The 27205-nt window shown below is 39.7% G+C and overlaps 1 protein-coding gene across 3 annotated transcripts in view; it reads right to left on the bottom strand.

Annotated features, from left to right (window-relative positions):
• Positions 1–977: 977 nt before the first annotated feature.
• MYRFL (myelin regulatory factor like) overlaps positions 978–27205 on the bottom strand; it is a 58532-nt gene continuing 32304 nt past the window's right edge. For 2 of the 3 annotated variants that reach the window (XR_012580070.1, XR_012580069.1), the window contains exons 19-26: positions 23585–23659; positions 21962–22049; positions 21619–21693; positions 20551–20659; positions 18425–18499; positions 5850–18331; positions 4675–4791; positions 978–1574 (exon numbers count right to left, since the gene is read on the bottom strand). Coding sequence is in view for 1 of the 3 variants with exons in the window: in XM_074539735.1 (XP_074395836.1) it covers positions 18245–18331; positions 18425–18499; positions 20551–20659; positions 21619–21693; positions 21962–22049; positions 23585–23659 (509 nt within the window). In the remaining 2 variants the exon portion in view is untranslated. Of the gene's footprint in view, positions 1575–4674; positions 4792–5402; positions 18332–18424; positions 18500–20550; positions 20660–21618; positions 21694–21961; positions 22050–23584; positions 23660–27205 lie in introns of those variants that run through there. The other variant, XM_074539735.1, reaches the window with a different exon arrangement.

Here is a 27205-nt window from a genome sequence, read left to right on the forward strand (position 1 = left end):
TGGAAACCACCATTTTGGTCCATTTTCACAAACTCACGTGAGAAGAACAGGAAGAATTACTGAATATCTTCTCTAAATCACATGCAGTTGTCACTACTGGTAGCTCCTGCATGACAGTGTCTGTGTCTTCTGGAGGTCTTTCTGGCATCTGCAATGCACATGTCACTGGCAACCAGAACCAAACCAAATTCAAGTTCTCTAAGACAAACAAGAGAAGAATGGGAAAGTATCCCAATCTTCTTCCTGGGAAAACTCGACAGAGGCTTACTTTTTATCACCATCATGGAGACTATGTCTGTGAAAGTAAGCAAAACAAAAAAAGGAAAAGGTTTATCCAAGAATATGCATGCAATTTTCACAGCAGAGTAAGTCCTTGAGCCATGCAAAAGACAAAGCTGTGATAAAGCTAGGTGATATAACCCAATTTTTCAGCTCTACATGCTCTAAATATTTCACATCTAGCAACATTTATGCATACTCCCAAAAGTAAAATGAGCATTATGATACATATACATGTCTGTTTGACTCTTGCCTGGGAAAAAAAAATATTTGTACATTAAATTGGAAAGCCCCATACTCCAGAATATGGTTCCAGAATGAAAACAATTAAAAGAAAACTGCACTCCAATAGACTATTGTCAAAGTTTGTCCTTAGCTGAAAGCAAATACATGTTTAATTTTAAAGATTTGTCATTAGGACATCTATATGTAGTAGTCTGAGCAACAGACAGGAAAGGTGATCAGATTTTGTTACTTTTTCTGGTGTTGCTTTTTTCATAGTAGTTAATCCATCTACACACTTAACTCTTTGTACAAAAGGTTTTATAGAACTTACTGACTTCATGCTCTTGAAGATTATCATGACAGAGCCAATAACACAGAGCACTGTTTTGATGATGGCAGTGATGTTGAAAATCAGTAAGATAACCATTTCCCTTCCTGAAAGAACACACAGCTTTTATGAGCATTTCTAGAAACAAAATAATAACAGTAACATGGCATTTGAGAAGAATGCAGAATTCTTTCAGAATAACACTAAAGGACACTTAAAGCATGTTGAGATGCTGGAGCATGTCCAGAGAAGGACAAGGCTAGTGAAACAAGCCTTGAGGCTCCAAGGATGGAGCACATGTCCTATGAGGAGCCTCTGAGGGAGCTGGGGTTGTTTAGCCTGAAGAAGAGGAGGGTCAGGGGAGATCTTACCACTCTCTACACCCACCTGACAGGAGGTTGTATCCAGGTGGGAGCTGGTCTCTTCTCCCAGGCAACTGGCAAGACAACAGGACGAGAGGACACAGTCTTAAGCCGCACCACAGGAGGTTTAGGTTGAAGATCAGGAAGAAATTCTTCACAGAAAGGGTAACTGGGCATTGGAATGTGTTGTGCAGGGAGGTGGTGGAGTCATCATCCCTGGGGTGTTTAAGGAAAGACTGGATATGGCACTCAGTGCCATGGTCTTGTTGACAAGGTCATGTGATGTCATATGTTGGACTTGATGATCTCAAAGGTCTTTTCTAACCTCATTGATTCTGTGATTCTGTGGGTTTGGGGAGAACAAAGAAAGGACTCAAGTCCTGGAAAGACAAATATGATACCAGAATCCAGATAAGGATCCATATGGGATTAATTACACAACAGGACAATATACACAAATACATCTGCACACTGCATTACATACTATCTTTTTCTAAATCTAGCAAGTTTTCCTGCTCTCTCATACACATACAATTTTCCAGACTGGTTATTACAAGGACAGAAGACATTAGGTAACTGTGCCAGGAAATCCCTCAGGAAGGACGAAAAGCAGGAGCTCTCTCTGCAGGGCCCCCTGCCTGGAGCCCTTTGATGTCAGCCACACGTCCCTGCTGGGCAGCAGGCAGGTACTGCACACGATGGCCCTGTGCCAGTCCCACTGTGCATCTGTGGCTCCTGGCAGGGAAAGCTGTCATTCCCGGGCAGGAAAACCTCCTCTGCATGCCAGGGGAGCAAAAGATAATCACTCCTGGCAGGATGTGGCACAGGGATTGTTCAAGCACAGCGGATCCAGGTATCAGTTTGCAGAGTCAGAGATTGAAAAACTGAGAAGGCAAACACGACTGGGAGGAGGAAGGGGGACAGACAGATACAGAGGGATCTCCCCACTTGCAAGACAAATATGCTGCTTTTGGCAAAAACATAATTAAGATTTAATTAATTACTAGGTAAGAACAATCTTAGAATCCCTAAAGGAAAACCCTGAGTTGTTCAGCAGGAATAAACGACCAAATTAATTTTTGTCAGCACTTGCATAATCCAGGCTAAGGCAGAACTAACATTAGACTTCAAATTCCCTGTAGAGCAAATCTTTGCCTTATCCTGGACAGGATTAAATAACCATGAACATGCTCAGTTGTGATATCACAAACAAATAGGTTTTCTGGTAAAATAAACATGGAATAGGTTTTATTGAACTTATTTCATAAACCAGAACAGGCAACAAACTCAGAAGGGCTGCCACTGAACACAACCTTGCAGCTTCACTCTGAGATGGACAGGGAGACACATTGAATGACAAGTGAGAACATCTGGCTTTCATGATCAGCAAACTCTTTTCCCCACAGCCTCAATTTCTCCTCCAGAAAGATGCAAGATACTGTGTTTTCCATGTTTTTGCCAAGGACACAACAACAGAGTAAGGCAAGTTTGTCTGCTTGGGTGATGTCACATAATATTCAAACCAAAATCTTTCAACAGTCTTAAGAGACAGAGGGACTCCCTATCGAGCTGCATGTGCCTTCCAAACTTGGGCAACAGGGGCTCTGTTCTAGTGTTTCACCACCTCTTCATAAAGACTCTCTTCCTCCACACTTTAGTTTAAAACCATTACACCTTGTCCTATCACTACAGGTCCTACCAAACAGTTTGACCCCATCTTCTTTATAAGCTCTCTATTGGTATTGCAGAGCTGCAATTAGGTCTCCCTGGACTTTGGAGGCTTCTTTTGTCCCAGATGAACAACTCCAGCTCTCTCAGCTGTTCCTCATAGCAGAGCTGCTCCAGCCCTCTGATCATTTTCATGGCTGTAGCCTCAACTTCCTCTAACAGGACCCCAGTGTTCCAGGTGGGGTCTCACCATACAGAGCAGAACAGAGGGGCAGAATGCCTTCCCTGGCCCTGCTGGCTATGCTTCTTTGGATTCAGTCCAGGATAGATTTGGCTTTTGGGGCTTTGGGCACACATTGTTGGCCCATATCCCACCTCTCATCCACCAGCCCCCCACAAGCCCTTCTCCACAGGGCTACTCTCAATCCCTTCATCCATCAGCTTCTATTGGTACCAGGGTAATCATGGCAGTCAAATAAACACAAGCAGCAAAGAGTAAAGAAGTTTTACTCTTTACTCTTAAAGAAGCTGCACACAAATGTAAGCAGGAAAGGACCATGAAACTTGGGACACCTCATAGTACAAATTTGTAAATACTTCACCAGCTGATGCAAGTGAAGGTGTTTTGGCTTGCATAAGAGCAAAATTGGCTGCCACTGCTTCAGGCATGAAATAGTGTTTGTGGATCCAAGCCCATGTCTGCCAGATCCATTGATACAGCTGGAAAACACAGACACAATAGCTGCTCTGACCCCCAAGCCTCACCTTGCTCACATTCACTGTGGCGAAGCTCAGTGAGGTTCCAAGAACCAGGCACATGGGCCTGCCAGGACTTGCAGGGCAGCCATGGGACCTGGGCAATTCTAATGCCCCACAGTCCTGTGTCACAGATGACACTTCACTCCAGAGACAAAATAGTCCTGCCAGCCTGAGGGCTGCTCTGGACCAAAGCACCATAGCTATTTGTGAGGGCCAGGCTTGGACAGGGAGTGTTGACATTCCCTCCCCAGGGACACACCAGGCTGCTCAGCAGCAGCTTGTCTAGCTCAAGCCTGCCATCTGCACCCTGCGTGTGTAAATATGCCCTTTGCAGCTGTGCAGCCCCTCTGGATGTTTCACTGACCTATATTCCCACATGTACTCCTCACAGAGCAGCACCAGTGCTCTGCAAGCACCATTTCTTCCCCACATCACAGCAGCTTCCCACTGTGCCCACCCATCACCTTGAACACTGCAAAAAGGACCACTTCCTGCACGACCTCAGGCCTCAGACAAAAGCACAGCTCTTTGGATGAGAATTTAGGCATCACCTCAGTTCTGACATGCTCCCAAAAGCGGTTGGAGAGATGAAGCAGCACAGCACAGTTCACCAGATGTACAGCTGTGTCTGAACAGCAGCGGGCCAGTATGTCAGGCACTGCAGGAGCTCACTGAACAGGCCCATTAGCCAGAAAAATAGGGCACTCTGCCAATTAAATTATTAACCTCCGGGCGTATTTGCATGCATCGAACATACTCAGCTTTTCCAGCTTTACTCCTTTTGCTACACTCAGTGACCCATACATGTCACAGCACTCTATGTGGCTAGGAAAACATTTTTATAACGTTTTGTAAGTGAAGAATAGCAGACACTAACTCCTGCAGAATATCTTATGGCAAGTCAAGGGAAGAGCCTGGAGAAACATCTCCTGACTCACCATACAGTGCTCTGTCCATCACATCACATTACAGTGTAGGGACATTGCTGGGTCTCACACACAGCTACAAACAATGGTAGTAAGTATGAAATCTTAAATCATGTGGGATTTTTACCTAAGTAAATCATCTCAGTTTTCTCTCCAGCTTCTTACATGGATGAAGTAGAAGTATGCACCTTAAACGCTTCATCAGTCTCACTTTAAAAAGTGCAAAGATCTTGCATTTCAAAATCTGTAAAAAAAAAAAAATTAAAAATACATAAAATAGATTAAAAAAATAAAAAAATTTAAAAATAAAAAACTAAAAGAAAAATTAAAATAAAAATAAAATAAAAATAATTTTAAAAATAACATTTAAAAAATTTAAAAATAATAGAAACATTTTTAAATTAAAAATAAATTGTTTAAATTAATAGAATAAATATCAATAAATATAAATAAATAAATTTTAAAAACAGAAATTATTAAATTAAAATTTAAATTAATTAAAAAATTAAAAATAAAAAATTAAAATTAAAATTAGAAAAAATAAAGATAAATAAATTATAATAAATTATTTAAAAATAAATTAAAAAGTAAAAAAAATTAAAAATCAAAATAAAAATTATAAAAAGTAAAAAATAAATTTGAAAAGTAAAAACAAAAAATAAAAAATAAAAGTAAAACTTTTAGAAATAGAAAACCCCTAAATAAATAAATGAAACAAATTTAAAACCATTTTTTAAAAATTTAAAATTAAAATAAATAAAGAAATAAATGAAAAATAAAAAATAAATTTAAGAATTTTTAATTTTTTTTAAAAATTATAAATTAAAAAATATTTTTAAAAATGTAATTGTTCAACTTGCGTGGTACTTTTTCCCTTTCCTTTCTGCTCTGCAGCAAATGCATGCTTTCAATCAATGGCACTCTGGGCTCTGTTGCATGGGGTAAATCACCCTGAATTGCTATCAAAATGCACAGCAGCAACACAGGCTCCAGGGGCATGATTAGATCCTCTGACTACATTTATGGTCACAAATTTTTGACTATAGTTACAGCTGAAATAGTGACATTCTTTCATTCCTCAGGTCAAACTAATTCATATTTTAAGCATATCAAAACTTCTAAAATAATGTAATCATTTAAATCACAGCCATGGGCATTTTTTCCCCGAAGTTTGCATAGGGGATGTACAGACATAAGCATGCTGGGGAAAGCTCTGCAGCAGGGAAACTCCTAAGTACAGCTCCCACTGGTTTTCAATGGGAATTATGCCCTTCAGTCCCACAAATGCTTTTGAACACTTACTCCACAATGCCCATCCTTCTTTGCAAGCTCCATGCCGAGCAGCACTGCCCTTTGGCAGAATGTCTGACTGCCCTCCTGATGTAATGCAAATAGAGAAGTGAAAGAGAGAGACAAAACCAACCTTACTTCAAATCACAGAGCAGGGTTGTCCGTATTAATCAGTTCAAAATAAGAATATCAAAGAGCGTTTTCTGTAAGTTGATATATTTGACAGGGCATTTTGAGAGGCTCAGGGATGCAGAAACAACTTTTATATAGTCAGGACAAAAGCAGCAGACAAAACCAGGTGTTAAAAAGCCTCTAACACTGCAGAGGCTCCCTTAGTGAAGTCTGTTTTGATTATCATATTTTAAATTCACACAGCTGTTAGGTGAAGAGCATCTTAGCCATATGCTCTAGCACCATCTAGCTTGTGCCTAAGGTACTTTCTCCTCAAGTAGGGAAATGGTAAATTTGTCATAAATGTGTCATTTCGTTTAAGTATGACTATCTGTGCTTCGGGTATTTTAGTTATTTTGACATTATAATCCAAATGAAAGCAAAGGTAATGAGTACAAAGCAGCCTCATACATTAAAGAGGCCCCTTCATGGATAAATTCCTTCAGATGCATCTCTTTCCATCTGTCAGTTTATCTGTTCCCTCTTTCCTGGGCTTCAGTCCTGCCAAAAATACATGTGTGTTAGATATTTCTAAAGTTTACACTTCAAATTTTGTTTGCCCAAACAAGGTTCCTTCGAGGAACTCATTAAGAAAAGCAACAAAGAATGGGTCAAAATAACACAACACCAATTCTTATCAACAAAGGAAAAAGCACCAACAACATTGAAAACAGAGAAGAGTTGCTGTTCCTCACAGGCAAGGCTGAGGGTCGGTATTGGGAATGGCTTTTCTCATGGAGGATTGAGGTGGCTCCGAGGGGCTCTTGTGCCCCACAGAAGTCACCTTGATGCACTCTCTGGCTCAGAGCTCAGACTTCAGGCAATGCAAGCAAGAAGAAAAACTCCAATGAGCCACTTAACGGTGTGGGAACTGATGTTTAGCTTGGAAAATGATACGTGGTTGCATTCAATACTCGGGCTGACATAAGCTGTCCTGCCCAGATTCCCAAAAGTGAAACTCATACTTACAGAAACTGTGATAAGGACCACTATTAACCTGCAGTGGATGTCAGAAGACCTCTCCTAAGGAGTCAAGAGGGCTGTTCTTTCCCTAATCCTTGATAGAAATGTTAGGAGAGTTTTTACAATTTCTCGGGGCTCACTAGTTACACTGCTCATCAGCAATATTTGTAGAGACCTTGCTAAAATTTTGGAGGGGGCTTCTAGCCGGCGTGTCCACTTCTCTCTGGAAAGCACCAGGGAGCTGAACACTCACTCTTATGGCACAGGTTTACACTGCAGCAGAGTTTAACAGAGGATGAGGCTTGCAGACAGCTGTGTGCAGTGCCACTGGGGGAGGTCACATTGAACTGGTGCTCATGTTATCTCCCTGCTGAACGAGAGCAGACGGAACCTAATGCACTGTGTCTGCCATGGCAGCCCCGGGGAGCAGTCTCAGCTTCTCCACTGCAAAGGACTTTGGCAAAAAGCAGCTGGGGCAGGCATTGATTTTGGTATTGTTTCCATTTCTGCTGAGCCAAAGCTTCAGGGAGGAACTCAGCTGGTTAGTTTTCCTGTCAGCAGCTTCATGACTAAATTAGCCAGTGAGTTACAAAGTGGTGATGCCAAAAGTGCAGCAATGCAGGCAGCCTGGTCACGAGCAGGTGTATCTGGAGACCAAGCAAAACCCTATTCTTCTGCCAAAGCTGCACGTAGCTTTATGCGTTTATGTGAAAATCCCTTAAGGCTGTCACTCAGCTTTCAACTTAATTTTGCAAGCATGATAAGTCTCCAAGACCTGAGCCTTTCTAATACAAGGTCATGAAAAATGCAGTGACCAGGCTCAGCAGGGACATTGCCCTTCAGAGGGATTTAGAGATCCCCAGCTCAGCACTACGCCAGGGCAAACCACTTCCAAGCACCGCATTTTCCTGCCTGCAGGTTACAATATGCTCACAGAGGCAGAAAGCTCATTACCGGCCCCAATCTAGAGGCCATCCTGCCTGGCTCGGTGTCGGCACGACCCGCCCGTGCCGCCGTGTCCGTGCACAAGGGCCCTGGGAGCGCCTCCAGCCCCGGGAGCTGCCGGGGAGCGCGGGCACGGGGATGGAGGGCGCGGCTCTGCGCCGCGTTTGGCAGCACGCAGGGATTTCACAGAGGATGCTCCATCTGTCACCGCGCTCTGCTGCAGAGCTTGACCTCGCTAGCACTAAGGAAGCCCCAGCAGATTAACATTTAATGATGCTTTCAGTATCAGCCCTTGTAGTTTTTCATCTCTCAGAGGGCAGACACGGAAGAGAAAGAAAATCGTATGCTGTGTACAGCATATGGGTCTTCTTTCAGCCATCTGCTTTAGAATGCTTGACTTTGACAGATTCAAATTTTTTAAATTACTTCTACTTCGAAAAAAAAATTCTACATATATCTTATTCCAGAAACAGAGCATTGTTGCTTCTTGTATACCTAGACCATTTTTATTTAGATTTGTATAACCATCATACCTAATTCAGCTTAAATAAGTAAACACAGGGGATATGGTTCTTGGTAGCTGTCTGAACAGAAGCGAGGAAACTAAACCTTGCTAAGACAGATGGATTAAATGAGATCCCCCATGTCACTCTTTGTTGTCTTGAAAAACACATATAACCACACGATTTAATGCAAAAATAAATCCATAAGGGACAGTAAAGTGAATCAGAAACACAGGTTCCATTCTTTTTGTTAAGCACTTCTATTCTTTTTTTTTTTTTTTTTTGTATTTTCTGAGCACTTCTATTCTTTTTTTTATTTTTTTGTATTTTCTGTTTGTGAAGTTTCCAGCCTGTGCCCTGTGCCCAGGAGCAGGTGCAGACAAAGCACCTGGAGTTCTGCTATATGTTCCCAGAGGCCCATCAGTGCTGCCTGGAGCACAGGCTGAAGTCAATAAGATCATCACAACCACAGAGAAAATGTCGGAAAAACAAAACTGTGGTATGAAAGTTCACAAAGTACATATTTGGTAGCATGGCTGGTATAGTATTATAGTATAGTACAGGTTAGTATTTGTAGGAAATAGTAACCTGAAAGAGGGATTTACGTGAGAAAGTGTAGGGGCAAACAAAACAAACAAACAAACACAAGTGTAGGGATGGAGAAACACAAAAGCCAGCAGAGAGATCCCAAGCCCATTGAACATTTCTGGAAGATAAAGGTAAGAATTTTAATTTTGGGATTATAGTTACCAAGAGACAAATCAATAGTCAGATCCTTAAAGGAAGTAGATCACCCAAAACACAACTGGCAAGAGGATAATTGGTACTGTTTCAGCCATGGTACTGTAGGGGAGAGCTAGATGGGAACACAGGAGGCTACAGGGGGAGAGAAGGAACTGAATACCACTACAGTCACTTCTGCAGCAAGAGTCGAGCTGTTATGTGCACTTTAGTAAAGAGAATATCTGAGATGGCAGAAGTCCAGTGAAAGTAAGTGCTGTGCAGTCATGAGGGTAAAAACAAGGCAATTAACCTGTTCCATGCAATAGCTTTCATAGTTTATTTTTTAAGTAGTGCCCATGAGGCTTCAGCAGCCAGCCAAGCAATGCTCACCAGCACCCTACCAGCAATGAGATTACCTCAACATGTTGCTAGTGCAAGTTTTTTTTGCCTGGATAAATCAGAAAACTATTATCACTTCCTAAAAACATTGACCAAAGTAAATTGGGGTGACAGTCACTTTTTTGCAGCCAAGACCATCCAAAGGAAGAAAAAGAAATTGCTTCTTAAAGTTTAAAATTGCAAAATCATAAGGCTGCAGCAGACTCCCAAGCAGCCCAGAAACTGCGAATCATGAGTTTGCAGAAAGGGTGCCCAATAAAGGCTTACAACACCTGCAATAATGTAGAGAACAACTCCATTCACAGATAGAGCTTGTGCTCAGCTGCCCAAGTCACAGCAGATCTGGCTCAGAGGAAACTTCATTCACCCTGGTATCTGGCAGGCCCATGGCTGCAGCAATTTCATGTCTTCCTGGCCCATCTCTGTCCTACTCTTCTGTAGGGTGGATACCCCTGCACTGGTGAGAGACATGCTGAGCTGAAGCATATCATTCCTCAGAGTGAAAGAAAACCTTCTAGAAAAATCTGGGACCTAGACTCTTCAACCTGCACATCTCACATCCCCTTTCTAAAGCTCAAAGCAGATAGCAATGGCACAAAATCCAAAAGGAAATTTACTCTGAGTAGTAAAAATGGGTGTTTGCAGTTAAATGCAACTAGAGGAATAAAAGAGTAAAGCCTAACACAAAACTGAACTCCCTGCAGCAAAACCCTGAAGTATTAGTAGGCATTGTTTGTGAGCATTATCACAATGTGTTCTTTCTGCCCCAAAGGTATGCACTGACACAGTCCCCAGCAGCAACAGAGCAGCGAAGGGAAGAGTGCAGCAAAGCCCTGAAAGCACATCTGTCTCCCTGTGCAACATCCTCAGAGTAGCACCCTTAAGTGTAGGCTCTTGGTCCATGCATGGGTGGACCAAGACCCTACACTTAACTATTAACCATATAACCTTTATAACCACCACTAGATGTAAAGATATCCAAACACATCAGCAAGAATATTCAGTCTCTAATTAACACTGTGAGAATTCAGAAAATATAGATCATGTTTAGCTACTGCTTCATTTTGTTAACAAGAGATAATTGAAAAAATACGTGCTAAAGTGATTGCCTAATCATCACATCAAATTTGTTAAAAATTCAATTTGCTGCAATCAAATAGTTTTTTACAAAAAAGCAACAACACACAGAGCACATTACTTGTTTGGGGCCTATCTCACCAAGTCTGAACTAGCATCCTTTGTGCAATGACTTTTACAGAGGAAGGAAGATCAAAACAATGTCCCAGCAGCTTTTGGGCTAATTTTGGGAGTGTCCTTCCTGCTGCTCCATCACTTCCAGTTTGAAAATTGCCTCATGTCCCTTTGCTGTGCATCCTGAAGAACCTCTCATAGTCCCCCTTGCAGCACAAACCTGACCTCAAACATTCTCCCTCTGTCATCAAGGAAAAGGTCGTGAGGGTCCACAGGAAAAGCTTACATGACTCTGTGCCTCCAAAATGCAGGATTAGGCCTACTGACAACAAAAGTCCTCTGTCACCTTCACCCCCCCCCAATGATATTCTCTTAATCTAGGTTTTCAGTGAGAAAATGTGTCATTCAAATGCGTAACAAATTATTTGTAAGTCATTTACCAAAGAGCTTTGTTCCAAATTCATGTCAAGCTCTGCAGATATAACAAAATAGTCAGGACACAACTTATTTTAGGAATCAGCAATATGCTTTAGGCAGAAATCTCAACTTGCAAATATTGCATTCTGGCCCAGCAGATTTCCTTCTTGATAGACCATGATCTGGTCTATCATAATTCCAGGGCAAAACCATGAAGATTAATAAAAAGCAGAAAATGGATTTTAATCAACACAGCCAGCTGGTCTGTGGTTTGGATTATGTTGTAGAAGGCAAAGTGTAACATTAAGATCAAATGAAAAATGCAAAGCACTGATTACCCTGCAGACTACCTACCAGCTAAATTAACATTAAACTCATATTTGCAAATCCTGTGCTTATATTACTGCATGTAGGCAATTGTGATACATTTAACATCAACCAGAAATTTTTAAATCTGACTTTAACATAATGAGTTTTGTTTCAAATCCTGTTCATAGAAGTCAGTTTCCACCAGTTACTAAGAATATGACCTATTTTAGATCTCATCCTTTAAAAGTATTGAGATGAGTTCCTTTTCTGGAGGGGGTAAAGCAGGACACAGGATGTCTGGAAAGCAGCAAATGAGGGATGAGGAGAGGGAGCCTGCTTAAAAGGCAGGAGCAGGAAGATGAAGGCTTATCCAATAGAGGGGCATGCAGCCAAAGGATGGGATTTCTGGTCTGCAGAGGAGCAGCTCTGGGTGCCTGGGAGAAGGTGCCTCCTCCAGGACACAGACCAAGAGAGGCATCAGAGGCTGCAGCCTGACCACTGCTCCTCATCAGCAGATGCAGGCTGCTGCCAGCTGCTGTGGCGTGGAGGGAGAAGGGGGGAAACAAGCTGGCTGGACCCTGGCCAAGGAGCAACAAAAGGCTTGTGTGCCATCCCCACATCGTCCTGCCCCGCTGGCCACCCAGCCCGCAGAGCACCATAGCAACCAGAGCTAAAATTGGGTCAGGACTGCCAGTGCAAAACCTGCTCTTTGAATATAGGCTTGGCACTGAAAATGTTCATTCATATGCTGTTTTGACAGAAAACATGCTGTTTGGTGAAGCTAAAGAGGGGAGAGGAAACTGCTTATGAGGAAATCAGTGTCCAAAGTGCTGTGAGTGCATGACTTTTTCTTTTTTTACTGGCACTATACCTGGACAAGACACACTAAGACTAACTGAAGTGCCATTACACATCTTGAATTTCACTGAGGTTCCAGGCAATACCCACAGTGCCCTGGGTGCATCAGCCAGGCTGCTCCTGACCACCTGCCAGCATGGCCCAGAAAAAAAGCAGGAGGGGAAGCAAGTCACTGGATCACAAATATATGTGATCTAGGACTGGGACATACTTATGCCTTGGCCTTTCCTTAGAAAGCACAGTTCTTTCTGCTGAATGCATGACTCATAGCCAGCAACTGCCACTCCAGGTATTATGTGATGGTTTGCAGATGTTAATTAAAATTATTCTAATATGTCCATATTAGAAGAATTTCACAAGTACTATGCATGCATAAGCATATGGTGTGGAAGTGTAACAGTGAAACAGTTTCTTTCAATTAGTTGATCCCCACCATACAGAAAAAACCTTTCATACTTTTTCTGGAGAAATATTTCTGTAGCTTAAGAAAGATATTGAATTAACATGGCAGAATCCAAGCATTCAAGCTGAAAAGCTAAATCTAGACCTAGTGCACTCCTCACTGGGCCTGATTTTTCTGAAGTGCTGAGCACATGGTTTTAGCAAAACAGGACCTGTTTGATTAGTGCAAGACATACATAATCCTGACACATCTGAGCATCTCAATGTGCCTGATTCATTTACCCTTACAATACTGACTCGCTTCCAAATCCTCTCCCCCTTCATGAAGTAAAAACACAATTAGCAAAGTTTTATTAGTGAGCAATGGAGGCATGAAGGCTTCATCAGTGGTCCCAAGTCTACAGAAGAGCAGGACTGCATCCCAGCCTCCTTGTGCCACAGATGTTATCCAAAGCTTTGGAGGTATGAACTAAAACTTCCCAGATATCCTGTTTCAAAAAGAAGCATCTCCCTTGAGAAACCTGGGAGACATTACTCAAGATTCTTTTGTCTGGAATGAACTAAATCCTGGCTTTTAACCCAACATCAAATTCACAAACTGATATGATCAGCTTCACTATTCTGCTTACTAATAATTTTAAGGTGTTGACCAATTACAATCAAATTTGACAAAGGCTCAGCCAAATTATGTTTCTTTAAGATGCAAGAAAATCTGAAGCCAGGAAGCTGAAAAATACAAAACTTGTGCCCACAGAAAGAAACAGGAACAATTGAATATTTCCAAAGGCAAGTAAGAAATCCCTGAGTGAGGGAGCATCCCGTTATACACCATCAGTGTGAGAAAAGCTCAAATCAAAGCCTTGTCCAACATGCAGGGAACATGGGAGGAAGCAAACATCTTGAGGAGGAGCAATCCACAAAAGCCAACATAGCAGCTGGGATTTTAGCAGTGACAGACTATCAGTGATCCAGGACACAAATCTGAAACACGTTATTTCTCTGTAGCACAATTTATCTGGGACATTAATAGAGTAAATGATTCCTTGTCATGAGTTTCCATCCGTTGTTCAAAGCTTCCAAGTATACTATAATGTCACATATAAAAGCCATGTCTTCATATAAAGCTACATATCATATAAAAGTCTTACAGCACTGCAACTGAAAAATAATTATTATTTTTTGTGTATTTTGAAAGTAGTTTCTATACCTAAAATGAACTTATTAAAACACACATGAGCTTATTTAAAACACACTGTAGCACTCAAAATCAGGTTTGCATTTTGCAGATACATTGGCCCAGGTTCTGTGCAACAGATTTGTAGTTCAAGAATTCAGTGACTCCTGAGTGAGGGACTGCTTGTACTGTGAGCAGAATTTAACCCAACAGCAAATCTTAATGAAAGTATTTTTCCGATTTTATAAAGTAATCTAAAGTCCTAGAAAAATGTAGACAATCAGGACAAAATAAAAACTCACACCCAGGTCTTCCTTCAGACCTGTGCTGTGCAGGACTGCAAACCCAGTTTTGGGATTGCTGACTTCTCAGGGTGGGCTCACATCCTCTCCCCAGGCAGCCTCCTCACTACCTACCAGGCATCTTCTGAACCAAAGAGTCACTCGAACTGAGCTGTGGTAAGAGACCAAAATGCCTCTTTGCTCACAGCTGTCCACAGATGTGCCAAAGGCCACCAGAAATTCCAGCTGCAAACTCACACCTCAGAACCGCTCATTCTGCTCCTCTGTCTTGTCCTTGGTTTCCATGACGTGGCCATGCAGGATTTTCTGCCTTTTCTTGGCTCAATGCACTGGGCTTTGAAGTGATCTCTGACTCTTACTTCAAATTCTGCTGCCACTGCTAGATTCAACTCAGAAAAAGCACAGTGAAGTAATCTGTGTTAGAGTCAAGTAAAAACATGAAGTGCCACATTATGTATGTGGTATGCACAGCACAGTTTGAAAGCCAGATCAGATGGCACAAGATCACCCCATTCTAGCCCTGCAATTTGCCTTCTGCAACTTACAGCTGTGACTTTCACCCAGCCTGGCAGTTTGCCTTGCCTCAGCTCCCTCTTAAATTAGGCAGACATATTCCAGTGATGGATATCTGAAGGTCTCTTACAACCACATTGTGGTAAAAATAGCTAAGGGAAAGAGAATTTCCTGTTCCAACTAAAATTTACGTAAACCATTAATAATTCATTATTCAGCATTCACAAAAATTCTTTCAACTTAGAATGACCACTATTAAAAAATGTTGTAATTTTGTTACTGAGGACACAGGAATGGGAAAAAAAAACTCCAAACCAAAAAAGCAACAGACCTATTTATTTGGAAAGGTCAATCCATACTTCCTTTGTCGGTACAGGATGGAAAGTGCTGCTGGTCATATTTTCCCTGTGGTATTCTTGTCTCTGGTAGTTCTAGTTCAATGCCATACAAGAGAGAAGGACAGCAGGAGGCCAAGAATGTCACCAGTCCAGTGCTGTCAAGATGTGTTCCACTTCCCCAAACACATTAAAGTGAAGGCTTGGCAGTTAGGGGAGTGAGAATCATTTCTAGAGCTTCTATATTTCCAGTCCAAAATGGATCAAAATCTGGTCACGAAGGTCAGTCACTCACTGAGTTTCTGGTGGGGCTGTGTCACAGTCTAACCCCAGTAAGCAGCTAAACATCACCCAGCCACGGTTCTTTAAACACCAAGTATTTAATTTCTGCTAGGCCTTCCCTAGCTTTTGGCAAGATTGATGTTTTTCATCTCAGATGTGTTAGAACACAGCCTTCATACAGCCACACCTTAAACCTGAATGAAATCTTCAACAGTACTTTGCTACAAACAGATGACAGGACTAGAGAACTAGTTGGAAATTCTTAAATGGGCAAACTGATGTGTAATTAAATCACCACAAGCTTTTTAAGAAAGAAAATAGTTGCTATCCCACATGCACCTCATCCTTGACTAATTACAGAAAGCCATTTAAAGACAGGAAACACTTAAGAGTTTATATTCTCCTGCAGTGCTCTGAGCCACTGGGAAGGGAATTACAATCCTGAATAGTGTGATGAAAACCAGGTGGGCCTAAAATGTAGAGTTTCTGTTCAAAGTGCACGTTATCATCTGTGACAAGTTGACTCTACCCTCCAGTATGGACTACAAAAAATTAAAGGCACAAATTTCAGATTATTTTGTATCTACGGTTCCAACACCAGTTAGTCTCTGGAATATTATAGAACACTGGTTTACACCACAAATTCTTCCCAGGAAAAAAAAAAAGTCCACACCACAGAAAAACCCTTACACCTACAAATTAGTTATTTAAGGAAAAGAAGCCAGACATTGCAATTGACCCCAACTAAGCACATGCATCTAAAAAAAAATTCAGTGAGAAGGAGATTCTTAAAGGAAATCCCAAAATAGCGACAAAAGAAATGCCAAATCAAGGCAGAGAAACAAATTAAACTCTCCCATCACATTGTCAGGCAATAAATACATAATTAAGGCACACTGGTGTTTACAAAGACTGTGGCAAGGTCTTTTTTAGACATTAATTTTTCTTCCTAATGTTTCCCTTTCACTGCTAAATAATTTCATTCAGAGGACACTTGTTCAAATGTAGCTTTCATACCATAAATCTTTAAAAGCCTACAGTCAGTCTATTATATTTACTTTCTCTTCTCTACGCAAAAAAGGATTGATCTAAACATACCCTACAACACTATTTACACTTTAGCTGATTATTATATCTGATTTCTTTCTGAGCAACTAATGTAAAATTTCATTTGAATAGCTCTTCCTTAAAAATGTATTTCCAAGATATAAATAGAAAGAATTTTCCCATGCAGGTGTGTATACACACGCAACGTAGAAATCCATGAAGGCAAGACATTCTTCTTTTCAATATTTCTATTCTTTTATCAATCTAACACAAATCACAAACACCCAGAAAAAATATGACCTGAATTTAGTAGTAAATAGTTCATTCCTGTTTGAGAGGGGGAAAAAAACTCATTGAAATAGCAGTAGCATTGTTAAATCACACAGCTGTGGTGGTAATGATGGGACTGCTTTCTGAAATGGAAACATTAGACAACTGAACTGACCTGTTGTTCCCTAACTTACACTTATTTTAGAGGGCATTTGCAGAGTGCTACATTTCTCTTTTAGAGTTTTGGTTGATTTTGGTTCTGTTAGCAAAAAAAAAAGGATTTATATCTAAAAAAGGGCAGCAGATAATAAAAGAAGGTGCATGCCTATAGGACAGAAGCAGGTTTCCTTATTGCAAAGGAATAATATTTTTTTTAAAAGTAATTTAATAATCTTCCCATTTTCTGAAAACTTAAGGGCATCTCAGCTCAGCTGTTCCTACCCATTTGCTCTTGTCTGCTGTACATACAATATCATATAACTTCTCTATGATCCATACAATAATTTTATTTACACACCTGTAGCAGGATACTCTGTCTGGGATGCAGTGAAGATTTGAGCAATGCAACGTTTCAAAGATATCACTGGTGAACTGAGAGGAGGTGTCATGCAGCTTTTGCTGCAAAATTACACAAAACCAAATCTGACTCATCAATTCCAAAGTTAAACATCCTGATAGTGAGGTGAAGGTGTGGCAGATATGTAAAGTATCCTTATCTAAAGATGCTGAGCTGACACAGCTGACTTCACCATAACCATATGGAGACATATGGCTGACAGTGAGCCACTTTATACTATAAGAGTACCGCTTATATATAGATATAGTATAAAAGTGCCAAATGGCAGGGATTTCTAGCACACTCCTTCTTGAAGCGTGTGTGGAGATTCCTCCCTTGGGTGGGGATGCCTCTTAAGGTGAGCTAAAGATATTTGCCCACCATCATTGGTATGGGTGAGTAACATTGATCTCTACTCAATAATTGTTTCTTTTTTGATGACTTTAATACTGTTGCTTTAATATAATATATTATCATATACTATACTAGCAGTGTTAGCTTTCATACCATGTAGTAATTCTGATTAAGATCTTTTTGTCTAATCATTTATTGTAATAAATCATTCATTTTGATACATCTGGCTTGCTATTCTTAGTTCTGCATGACAAAATTGTACAAAGGTTCAATCAGACATGTATAATTCCTTAGACTTAAACCATTAAACAAGTCTGGGGCCGAGATTGGAACCAACCACACCCAGACTCCTCTCTGAGGAGTTTAGAAAACCAGAGGTCATTCTGCACCCTGTGAGTCAATGGGAAGGCTTCTCGAATAAGCTTTGAAGCTCCTACTCCACCCACAACAACATCATATACTCCATTACCTCGTGTCTTTTTAGAAACAGTTTCTGGAACTGCAGAGCTATGGTTGTTGTTAATACTTTATTTTTCTACTTTTTTTTTTTTAATTTAAAAGTGAAAAAACCCAAGAAAGTCCCATACAACCCAGAAAGAGTTTTAAAAAATATCCAGGATTATTTTCACGTCTCTTTTACATATTAAGCATTTCCTCATCTTTTCCCCAAAGAACAGAATATTTCGCAACATTTTAATTACACTGCCGATAAAAGTAGAAGTAATAATCAGTAAAAAACATTCCAGCAAAGTAACGGTCTGTTGAGCAGCTAGCAAAACCCTGCAAAAGAAAAATAAAGGAGGTTGATAGAGGAACTTCTTTCAGTTCAAGTGCTATTTGTCTTTTGCCACGTTGCCATTTGGAAAGGCTTACCGGCACGGCCACGCGGAAAGAGTATGCGCTGTCATACAGCTTAGCTACGGGGAGAGCCCAAATGTGCTGCCGTCCCTAGGGGACAAATGAGACACAGATCAGATAACCTCATTCCAGGGGAAACTGGAGAGAAGGACAGACTCTGGAAATGTTTCATTGACAAATGCAGCACAAGGTAATCATGATATCGAGACGTGATAACTACAGGCAAATGTATTTAAAGATCAAGTGCTGACTTTAAACCCTGCAAATGTGGTTTACTCTGATCAGCTCCACATGGAGGAGAACTGGTAGGCATCTGACTCCCAGCGACACTCAGCTGGCTCTGAATAAATGGATTCCCTCACTCATTTTCTAAGCCAATGCCCCAAAAATAGGGATTGTTCCTGATATGCCAGGTGACCTGAGAGCTTTAATTTGTAATACTAGCAAATGGCAGTTCTGCTGATTTTGGGACCGGAACTTTAGCAGTGCTCAGAAGACAGAATTTCCTCCATATATTCTAAAGATACAGGTAGAGTCTTCAGTCACTATTTCAAAAGCAGATACCTGCAAGTTTTCATGCTATTTTTTATTACAGTGTTCTGCCATGCAAAAGTGAAACAACATATTTTGTACCTGAAATGTTTATGCTAAATTGAATGAAACAAAATTCAATCCTCACCTCTCTTTCACCTAATGATCCATGGTAATTTATATTCCTAGTGTCTCAACTCCTTCATCTTTCTCTCCTCACTTCACTTTCTGACACATCCTCTCTGCTGGAGACAATATGTTCACATGACAAAACTTATGTGGGACTGGTGAGTCCAAATGATTGCTGTTCTGCCTTTTGGTAGGGAATAAGCCTTCCCATCCCTAGAAAAATCTTCTTAAAAGAAACCTCTCCAACTAGGCAGCTGAGTCACATCAAATCTGAAAGCTCACTGCTGCTGGAGGCTAGTTAGCTTTAGTCTTTTGATATGGATTTCAGGTTGACACAGGAAATCTCTTTGGCCAGTTTTGTCAGTAAGCTTCAAGGACATTTCTGCATTGTGAAACTCTCTAAGTCTGACTTAATTTCAATTCTGTTGAAATTACAGCAGACAGGTCAAAACTTGGAAAATTTGAGCTTTTGGATGACTATGCCACTGTTACAAAGAATCCTGAAACTTTTTGCAAAGACATTTGAAAAGTTGAGCAAAAAGTCAGCTGGAGGTATCTCAAATGCTGTAATCTGACTAAGCACAAAAAACCAAAAAACAAACAAACAAACAAAATCAATTAAAAACATGTTATGTATGGGATCATAGATCAGAATTCTGAAGACTCTTCTCCAGAAGAACTTGGAAATTACTTCCAAATTCAGAGATGTTTCTGCTACAATGTGTTCAGAAATGCTATTTATCATTGCTTCTGCCTTTCCTACTGTTTTACACAGAATAGACATTTCTAAACAAACATTGACAAATGAGGGCCTTGAAGGAGGTCTGTATGTTCAGGGAACCTGAAGAAAGTTTAAAGCCTTCTTTACTTTACTGGAGGTGCTTCAAGATTTGCAAGACCTGGTCACTAAATATTTTTTATTGGGAAAAGCCACCCTGTTTCACTAGATTTTATCCCCATTGAGGGAATCCAGAGAATGACACATAAACAATTTTGCTTTTAAAATGAAGAATTTTCCCTAAGGGATTTACCTTTAAGCTCCTGTTCACACAGAAATAAAGCAGAACACTACCATTGTTACCAGCAAATTCTAGACTTTAAAACTGGAATTAATTAAACATAAAATAATAATAGAAGCCATAAAGTAGATGAGAGGTTGGAGGACTCTTCTAAAGCTCTGAGTGATAAATTACTCCCATTTCTCTGGAGTTATAATGAGTTGTAGTGGTGGCTTAGTCTGAAGTAGAATCAAAACTGTCCTTTCAGAGAATTATTGGACAGGTTTTTATAAAAGTCAGCAGAAAACTGACTACAACAAAAAGACTGCATCTCATTATGGTCATGCCAAAGCCAGCCATGACTGACAGACTCAAAGTAACAGCATTTGGATTTCTAGTACTTCAACAAAGATCAGAATTTTGCAGCCATTAATTTAATAAAAATTTTTCCCAAACCCCAGAGTATTGCTATACAAGTCTTACCTGTGTGGTTTCTTGGAAATTCTTCCTACTGTTTTGGCTGGAAGAATAATGGGAGCAAAAATTTCCAAATGTGACTTTGCAGAGAAATATAATTAATGGTTCTGTGGTGCTTCAAGAAACAGAGAAAAATAAGGATAAATGACTTTATTAAAAATAAAATCAGTTGCTCCCAAACCACAAACCAATATTCAAAATACAGTCATACTCAGTGAAACTCTGAATATGATGTATTAATCCCTACATGAGAGTGCTATACTATTGGATTATAATGGCATGCATTTAAAAGACAAATTTTCAGTGGCTGTACAAAACAAGTAGACACTTCAGGGGTACTGTTATATTTCATCTTATTTGAAAAATGCAGATGTTTACAGGGATAACATTGAAGATCAAAAGACTGGACAAGTCCTTTGTTGCAGACATGGAAGTCATGAACTGTTGTGAAGCAGATTGATTGGCAGCTGGTCTGGCTAGTGCTGGCCTTTCTCAGAATAAAACTCCAAAATAAATTACTTGTTCCCTCTGGGAGAACATGGTGGAGGTGGGCTTTTGAGGAGAAAAAGCTGCTGAAAGGAATAAGTCTGCTGCTTTTCCCTGCTGTAAGTCGCAATTCTATGAAACACCAGAAGTTCCTGCACAAGAACCCCCCTTTCACAGTGTTGGCACAACAGCCCCAAGAAGGCACTCTCTGGAGTTACTCATGTTATGTTCCTAATAACGTTTCTCTACAACAAAAGAAAACTCTGATCCCTAGGCCAGAGACCACAATCCTGCCAACACAGACATATGTGTCTGTCCAAATGCTTATTAGGAGTGAAGCTCAAGACTTCTGGATTTCAATACCTGCAACATCACGTGAAGTCTTCCTTGAGCTGAGAGTCGTATTGGACCTATGCAACAGCAAGGAATCTACCCAAAAGGTCTACATTAACAATTTAGTTGTGCACTACATTTTTCCCCCTCCTCTGAACAGGATGGATTTGTGTAGCAATAAGCATCAGGCAAGAATTTCTATCAAATGAAGAACCACCGTTGTCTTTTGCATGTATTCCTTTTAATTGTACTTACTTTATTTCCAGTGAGATTTCTACATCCATGGGCGTGTATTTGTTAATAGGAATAACATAGCTGTAGTTTCCAGAGCTGAAAAAGGATGTATTAATACACATGGGATTTTGATATACACAGTATCTTCCTCAAAACATGGAAATTGAATTTAAATTTAAACAGAAAAAAACATTAAAAAATGTCAAAGACTACTGCATCCGAGAGGAAATAACTGTGAGCAGAAGCCAGCCAGGCAGCCAGACCACAAAAATATTAGGTCTTTTATCCTACTACAGCAAAATAAAACAATTATTTTTATTATTTTATTAAATAATAAAATAATAATTATTAAAATTTCTCCTACCTGCACTGCAGATTTTTACTACAATAGCGGTTGTCAATGCTTTGCTGAGTTTGCAAAATCTGTATGGAACTGACTGTTGTATCAATCCCTAAAAATATTAAGAAGAATAATTTTTTTCTTGATTATTTCAGAAATAATAGATAAGAGCATAGTAAAACTGCAGTTAGTCTACTGCCTTGATTGCCACTACAGGACTTGCTCCAGGTCCAAATCAGCACTCGGTTAAAAGCCTCTGGTTGATTACCATCATTGTGCCATGGCAGATAAGAACCTTGATCAGTTTGCAAGGACGAATATCCTGGGAACCTAACATTGCACCATTTTCTTTTGCACAGGTGTTGAAGGCTACTTTGATGGCAACCCAAGTAAAACTCAAATGTGTCAATATTCATTTTCATGTGCTAGAAGTCATACCCATTCAAGTAACCATAAAGTTGAAAAACCTCATCTTTGTTGAGAGGAATAATACGGAATGCAACAAAAATTTTTTCTAATTCCCTGTGGAAGAAAATTACCCAACTTAAATGAAAATCATAATTTCTTCATATAATGTTGCCTTGAACTTGCAAGAACTTTGTTTTTTGCAAGAGATTTGTAATATATTGCAGATAGATGATGAATATAGCCATGGTAACATTGTTTTTCCCTTGGGTAGACACCATGTGTCTGAGAGTGTTGTCCAAATCCTTGCTGAACTCATCTGAGGTGTGTGTACACATGCAAAAAATCAGAAGGGGAATGATTTTTTCCCAGATCATCCCACTGGGGCACATCCCAGCAACAAGCAGAATCTGTGTTCTATTCCTCACCTGCTTTAAGTGCATGGTCTAGATGTCTAAGTCTAGATGTTTTATCATCCAAATATTGCCTATTCTTTAATCAAATATTTATTTAAAAAAACCAAAACCAAAAACAACCAAGCCTTAAAACAGAGGATCCACATAAACCGAAAAGACACAAGGCATAATCCTGCTCATACTGAATGAATGCCAGAGCATGCTGTTATAACATATGTAGTCAGCAGATACTCATCTTTACATAAAAGAATCAATGTTTTCAGCCCAGACTGGCTCTGACAGCAGTGCACAGTCACTAAAAGGGGAACCTGAAATCAAGCCAAATTTTCTGTGTCAAGGAACTTAATTTCATCTCCTCTGAAAGCAGTGTTAGGATCTGAAGGTAGGGATGGCCCCTTTGAGCAGCTGACATTTTAATCCCTTAGGTGAGATGAGGCAAACCCCAAGCACTTCCTTCACACTGTATCATGAGTTTCCTGCACGTGAATATCACATTCATATCCTTAAGCACAAGATTTTAGCTCCTGTCAAGGAAAATGCCACTTGTCATTTTATTGTTTCTGAAGCCAAGCCTAAGAACTCTCTAGAGAGGGCAGTCAGACTGTCTATAAAAATCTAATGAAGATGTAAGAATAAACTGAAAATTATAGTGAATCACAGGTTTCCTGTTGTTCACAGGAAGTAGACTCACAAGCGGTAATTCTCTATAATGATGAATTACAACTGAAACTTCCCTAAATTCCAGAAGTAGAATTCAAAGCCTAAAAGTAGATCTTGAAAGTTATACAAGTAAACTTTTATTTTTTCATTTAAATATAGAACTTACAGTCATTTCCAAGATCAGGTCTTCCACGAGGTTTTTTGATGGAATCTCGTTTGGGTAACATGTCACTTTTGTTTTCTGTGAAAGGGTGAACGTACAAACATCACCAAAATCAGCCGTGCACAATTGTAACAGCAAAGTGTATTCCAAAGTATACCATACATAACCAGAAGATAATTTTGTTAATTATCTCTTGAATAGATATGCATAACCACGAGAGAGATCTTTGAAATACAAAGCACCTCCATTCAGAAGAAGATATACACAGTTAAAATAAGTTTCAGATAACAAGAAACAAGTTTTTGAAATCTACAGAATATCAAAAACATTTCCAAACCATAGCCTAATAGAAAAGACTTCATCACACACAGAGAACATCACCAATTTCTATAACAGAGAGCCAAGCTGAAAGTCAATATGCAGCCAGGCACTTCAGCACAAATCTGAACATAAAGTCACATCTTTCTTGTTAGTGAGAAAATAGTGTTAGGAATTATAGGCATCTGGTATGCCTATAATTCCTAAATACAGGCTGTATTTAGGCATCTGGTATGCCTAAATACAGGCTGAGGGAACAACTTAGATTTTTGAATGTGTGTTGTAAAGATACTGAGGACTGAGCCAGTACTACAGAGAGAAGATGCATAACCAAACTTAAAAAAGCTAATACATGTCTCTAACAGCATGATCCCCATGTTCACTGATATCACCTCTGTAACTTCAAACATGGAACTAGGCTGTGTAATATAAGCTGATGACTTCTGTTTTTAATTGTTATTCTATTAATTTGCTCAACACTTGCCTAGAAAAGTGAATTTTAAAGATCTTTTGAATAACCATCATATAGTACAACCTGGGGAAGGCAAATGGCCCTTCAGGCCCTTGGGTAATGGTCTAATGCTATTCCTGTGCCTCTACACAGCTTGCCAGCTAAGGATCTGTTCGGACATGTTACCAGGAAACTGGCACTGGGAAATCCTGATATTGCCTAAATTAACATGCTCCATCGAATGTCATTTCTAGAATACCAAAATATTCCATTACTATGTTTTCCAAAGGAAATTTTCTGATTTCAGAATGACTGTTTCATGATAGGAAGCAGGGATCAAAATGCATTATTACTGAGATTGAAGCAAGACAGCTGGATTGACCTTTTTGTTTTCTTATTCACTCCAGATTTGGATTTCATTTCAGTATTGGGAAATAAGAAAATCCAGACTTTTCTCATGCTAGTAGGTTACCAAGAGCATGGAGCAACATTAAGAAATGGAATCCAAAGGCCCAGAAGCAATGTAATACAAAATCATCTTTGAGATTTTAATCTGTCTTGTGTTTTTTATAAAACTCTCATACTGCTGCCAGCTATTCCTTGAATTCATTTCCTATTTAGTAACTCATCATACGGATCTACAGGTTCTGCCAGATGTGGTGGTAACTGCTGCATTTAGCAGTCATCTGCTGTCCCATTTCATTGCACAGTTCCACACGCCTAGTAAAATGGCTACTGAACACATGCAATCACTTATACAGTACAGTCATCTTGGGGCAGATCTAATAAAAGCCTGTTCATTCTCTCATTCCTCCCTTTAACTCACAAACTAAGTCACACATTCATTTCCTCCTGACTTCTCTTAATAGTCCAGTTATGCTAGCAATGCATTAAACACCGTAATTTTGTATTTTCATTCAGAGACAGCTATTCTGTAGAAAACCTATATCCCCTAGTGGAGGTAAAAGATTGCTCTATGGAGATAAAACTGTTCAGCTCATGCAAGTGTTGGTAGGAAGATTTATTAAAACTTGGAATTAGTAAACACTTAAAATTGTGATTCTTTTGCAGGTGTTGGAAGAAGGCATTAAGCAGTATCAGAATTTTGTACAAAAACCAGGACAAAGACAGATTTACTTCACTAAGATTTTAGACCAAGTCGGTAACCAGCATAGAACTTTATTTTCACTTGAGTTTTTACTCATCATAGAATTACCATTTCATTGTTCTTTCAGATATTGCAATCTAAATTTTGAATACAAGGTGCCAATTGAGAACACCAAGAACTACCACAAAGCACCACAGCAACCTTAAATAAATTGTAAATAAAATTCCACTCTTTCACATATAGTAACACTGAGGGCTTTCTCAAAGGCCCATGTGGGCTGTGAAGATCCAATTTAATAACAAATATAGAACTACAAGCATGGCAAGAATATAATGAGGAAAACCATCATCTTCATATAAGATTAAGAAAAACTCATCCAATAAATGCAGTATCTTTTTTCTCTCCTCAAATACTCTATGGTTTTAATTCAAGTGAGTGTTAATATTCCATAAGCAACGTGGGAAAAATCTACTGATGGTTTCTCATGGTGGTGGTACTTTACTATGAATCTGTTAACTGCCCTCTGAAGGCAATAAATGGAAATGCCTGAGGCTGACCAAAGTCCAGCAGGAGCTCTCACCAACCTTTTATTGTGATGGGAGAGACTCTGGGGAGAAGCAACAAGTAAGGACAGCTCCTGGTTATTGGTGGCACTTAACATTAAGGAGAGAGCAGTGAGCACTAATGGCATGGAAGCAGAGAGCAGAAAAGGCCCAAACACTGAAGGGTATTCACATTCCTCAATCCCACTGAAATCAATGGAAGTTCTGAAGCCTAAACCCTCCAGAGAAATCAGTTAAATAAAAAAATATGAGGAAAAAAGGTCACATTAAGCTAGGTGACATAAAGATGTGCTGAGTTCTTGTTTAATAATTTTTCTCTTGCTTATGAGTGCTTTTGCTTCTACTTGAGCTTTCCAAACAGCCTTTTCATCAACAGCTCTGGGATGCAAAGGATTAAGAGCTACAATGTATGCAGTAGTCTGCACCCACAGAATTCAAGTATTGCATGTGGAGCAGCAAAAGGTCTGTAGTAAATCCTAAATTAGTATTAAATTTAATTGCAATTTCAAACAGCTCTACCTTTCCATGAATCAGACTAATCAGCTGATTCTAAAGCATCCACTTTTTATCATGATTATTCCCCATATTTAATGCTTAGCTTTTTTTCTGAAAACATTTTCCTTTTCATTTGTCTTGGCTACAGCTACATTAAACAGCTTGTGGTTTTCCTTCTGTTTGGATTTCATATTGATATTGTTACCTTCCATCTGGGAATATATTCAGGTTCATTAAACTTGTGCAGAACTGAAATCTTTCAGTAGCATGTGTACTGTGCTGATTTTTCACTCTTGGATCCACTCTTAATGCTATTTGGAGCATAAAACCTTGAGAAGGTAATGCTTTGTGTTTATTCTTATCTTCTCTTTCCACCTAATATCAGAAGCAGCCAGCTGAGGACAGAAGGTTTTCATATTTCATTTTCATCCATCTACGATTCCCTTATTTATAAATGAGATTAATGTCTTCTTAATTAATCAACACTCTTTCAGGCTTCAGAGCAATACAAATCACTCAGGTATGACCTCTTGAAAGCTGTGCTGGTTTTTATCTGCCACAGGGCTTACTGCAGCACTGATCACAGGAATCACAAGGACCACTCAATACAGCTTGTCTGCAGAGTACAGAATGGCCAGTGGGCGAATCCCACTGGAACAGTTCATGCTCACAGTGTCACGGCAATTGGT

This window comes from Zonotrichia albicollis, chromosome 4, assembly GCF_047830755.1.
Source record: "Zonotrichia albicollis isolate bZonAlb1 chromosome 4, bZonAlb1.hap1, whole genome shotgun sequence".
Lineage (NCBI taxonomy): Eukaryota > Metazoa > Chordata > Aves > Passeriformes > Passerellidae > Zonotrichia > Zonotrichia albicollis.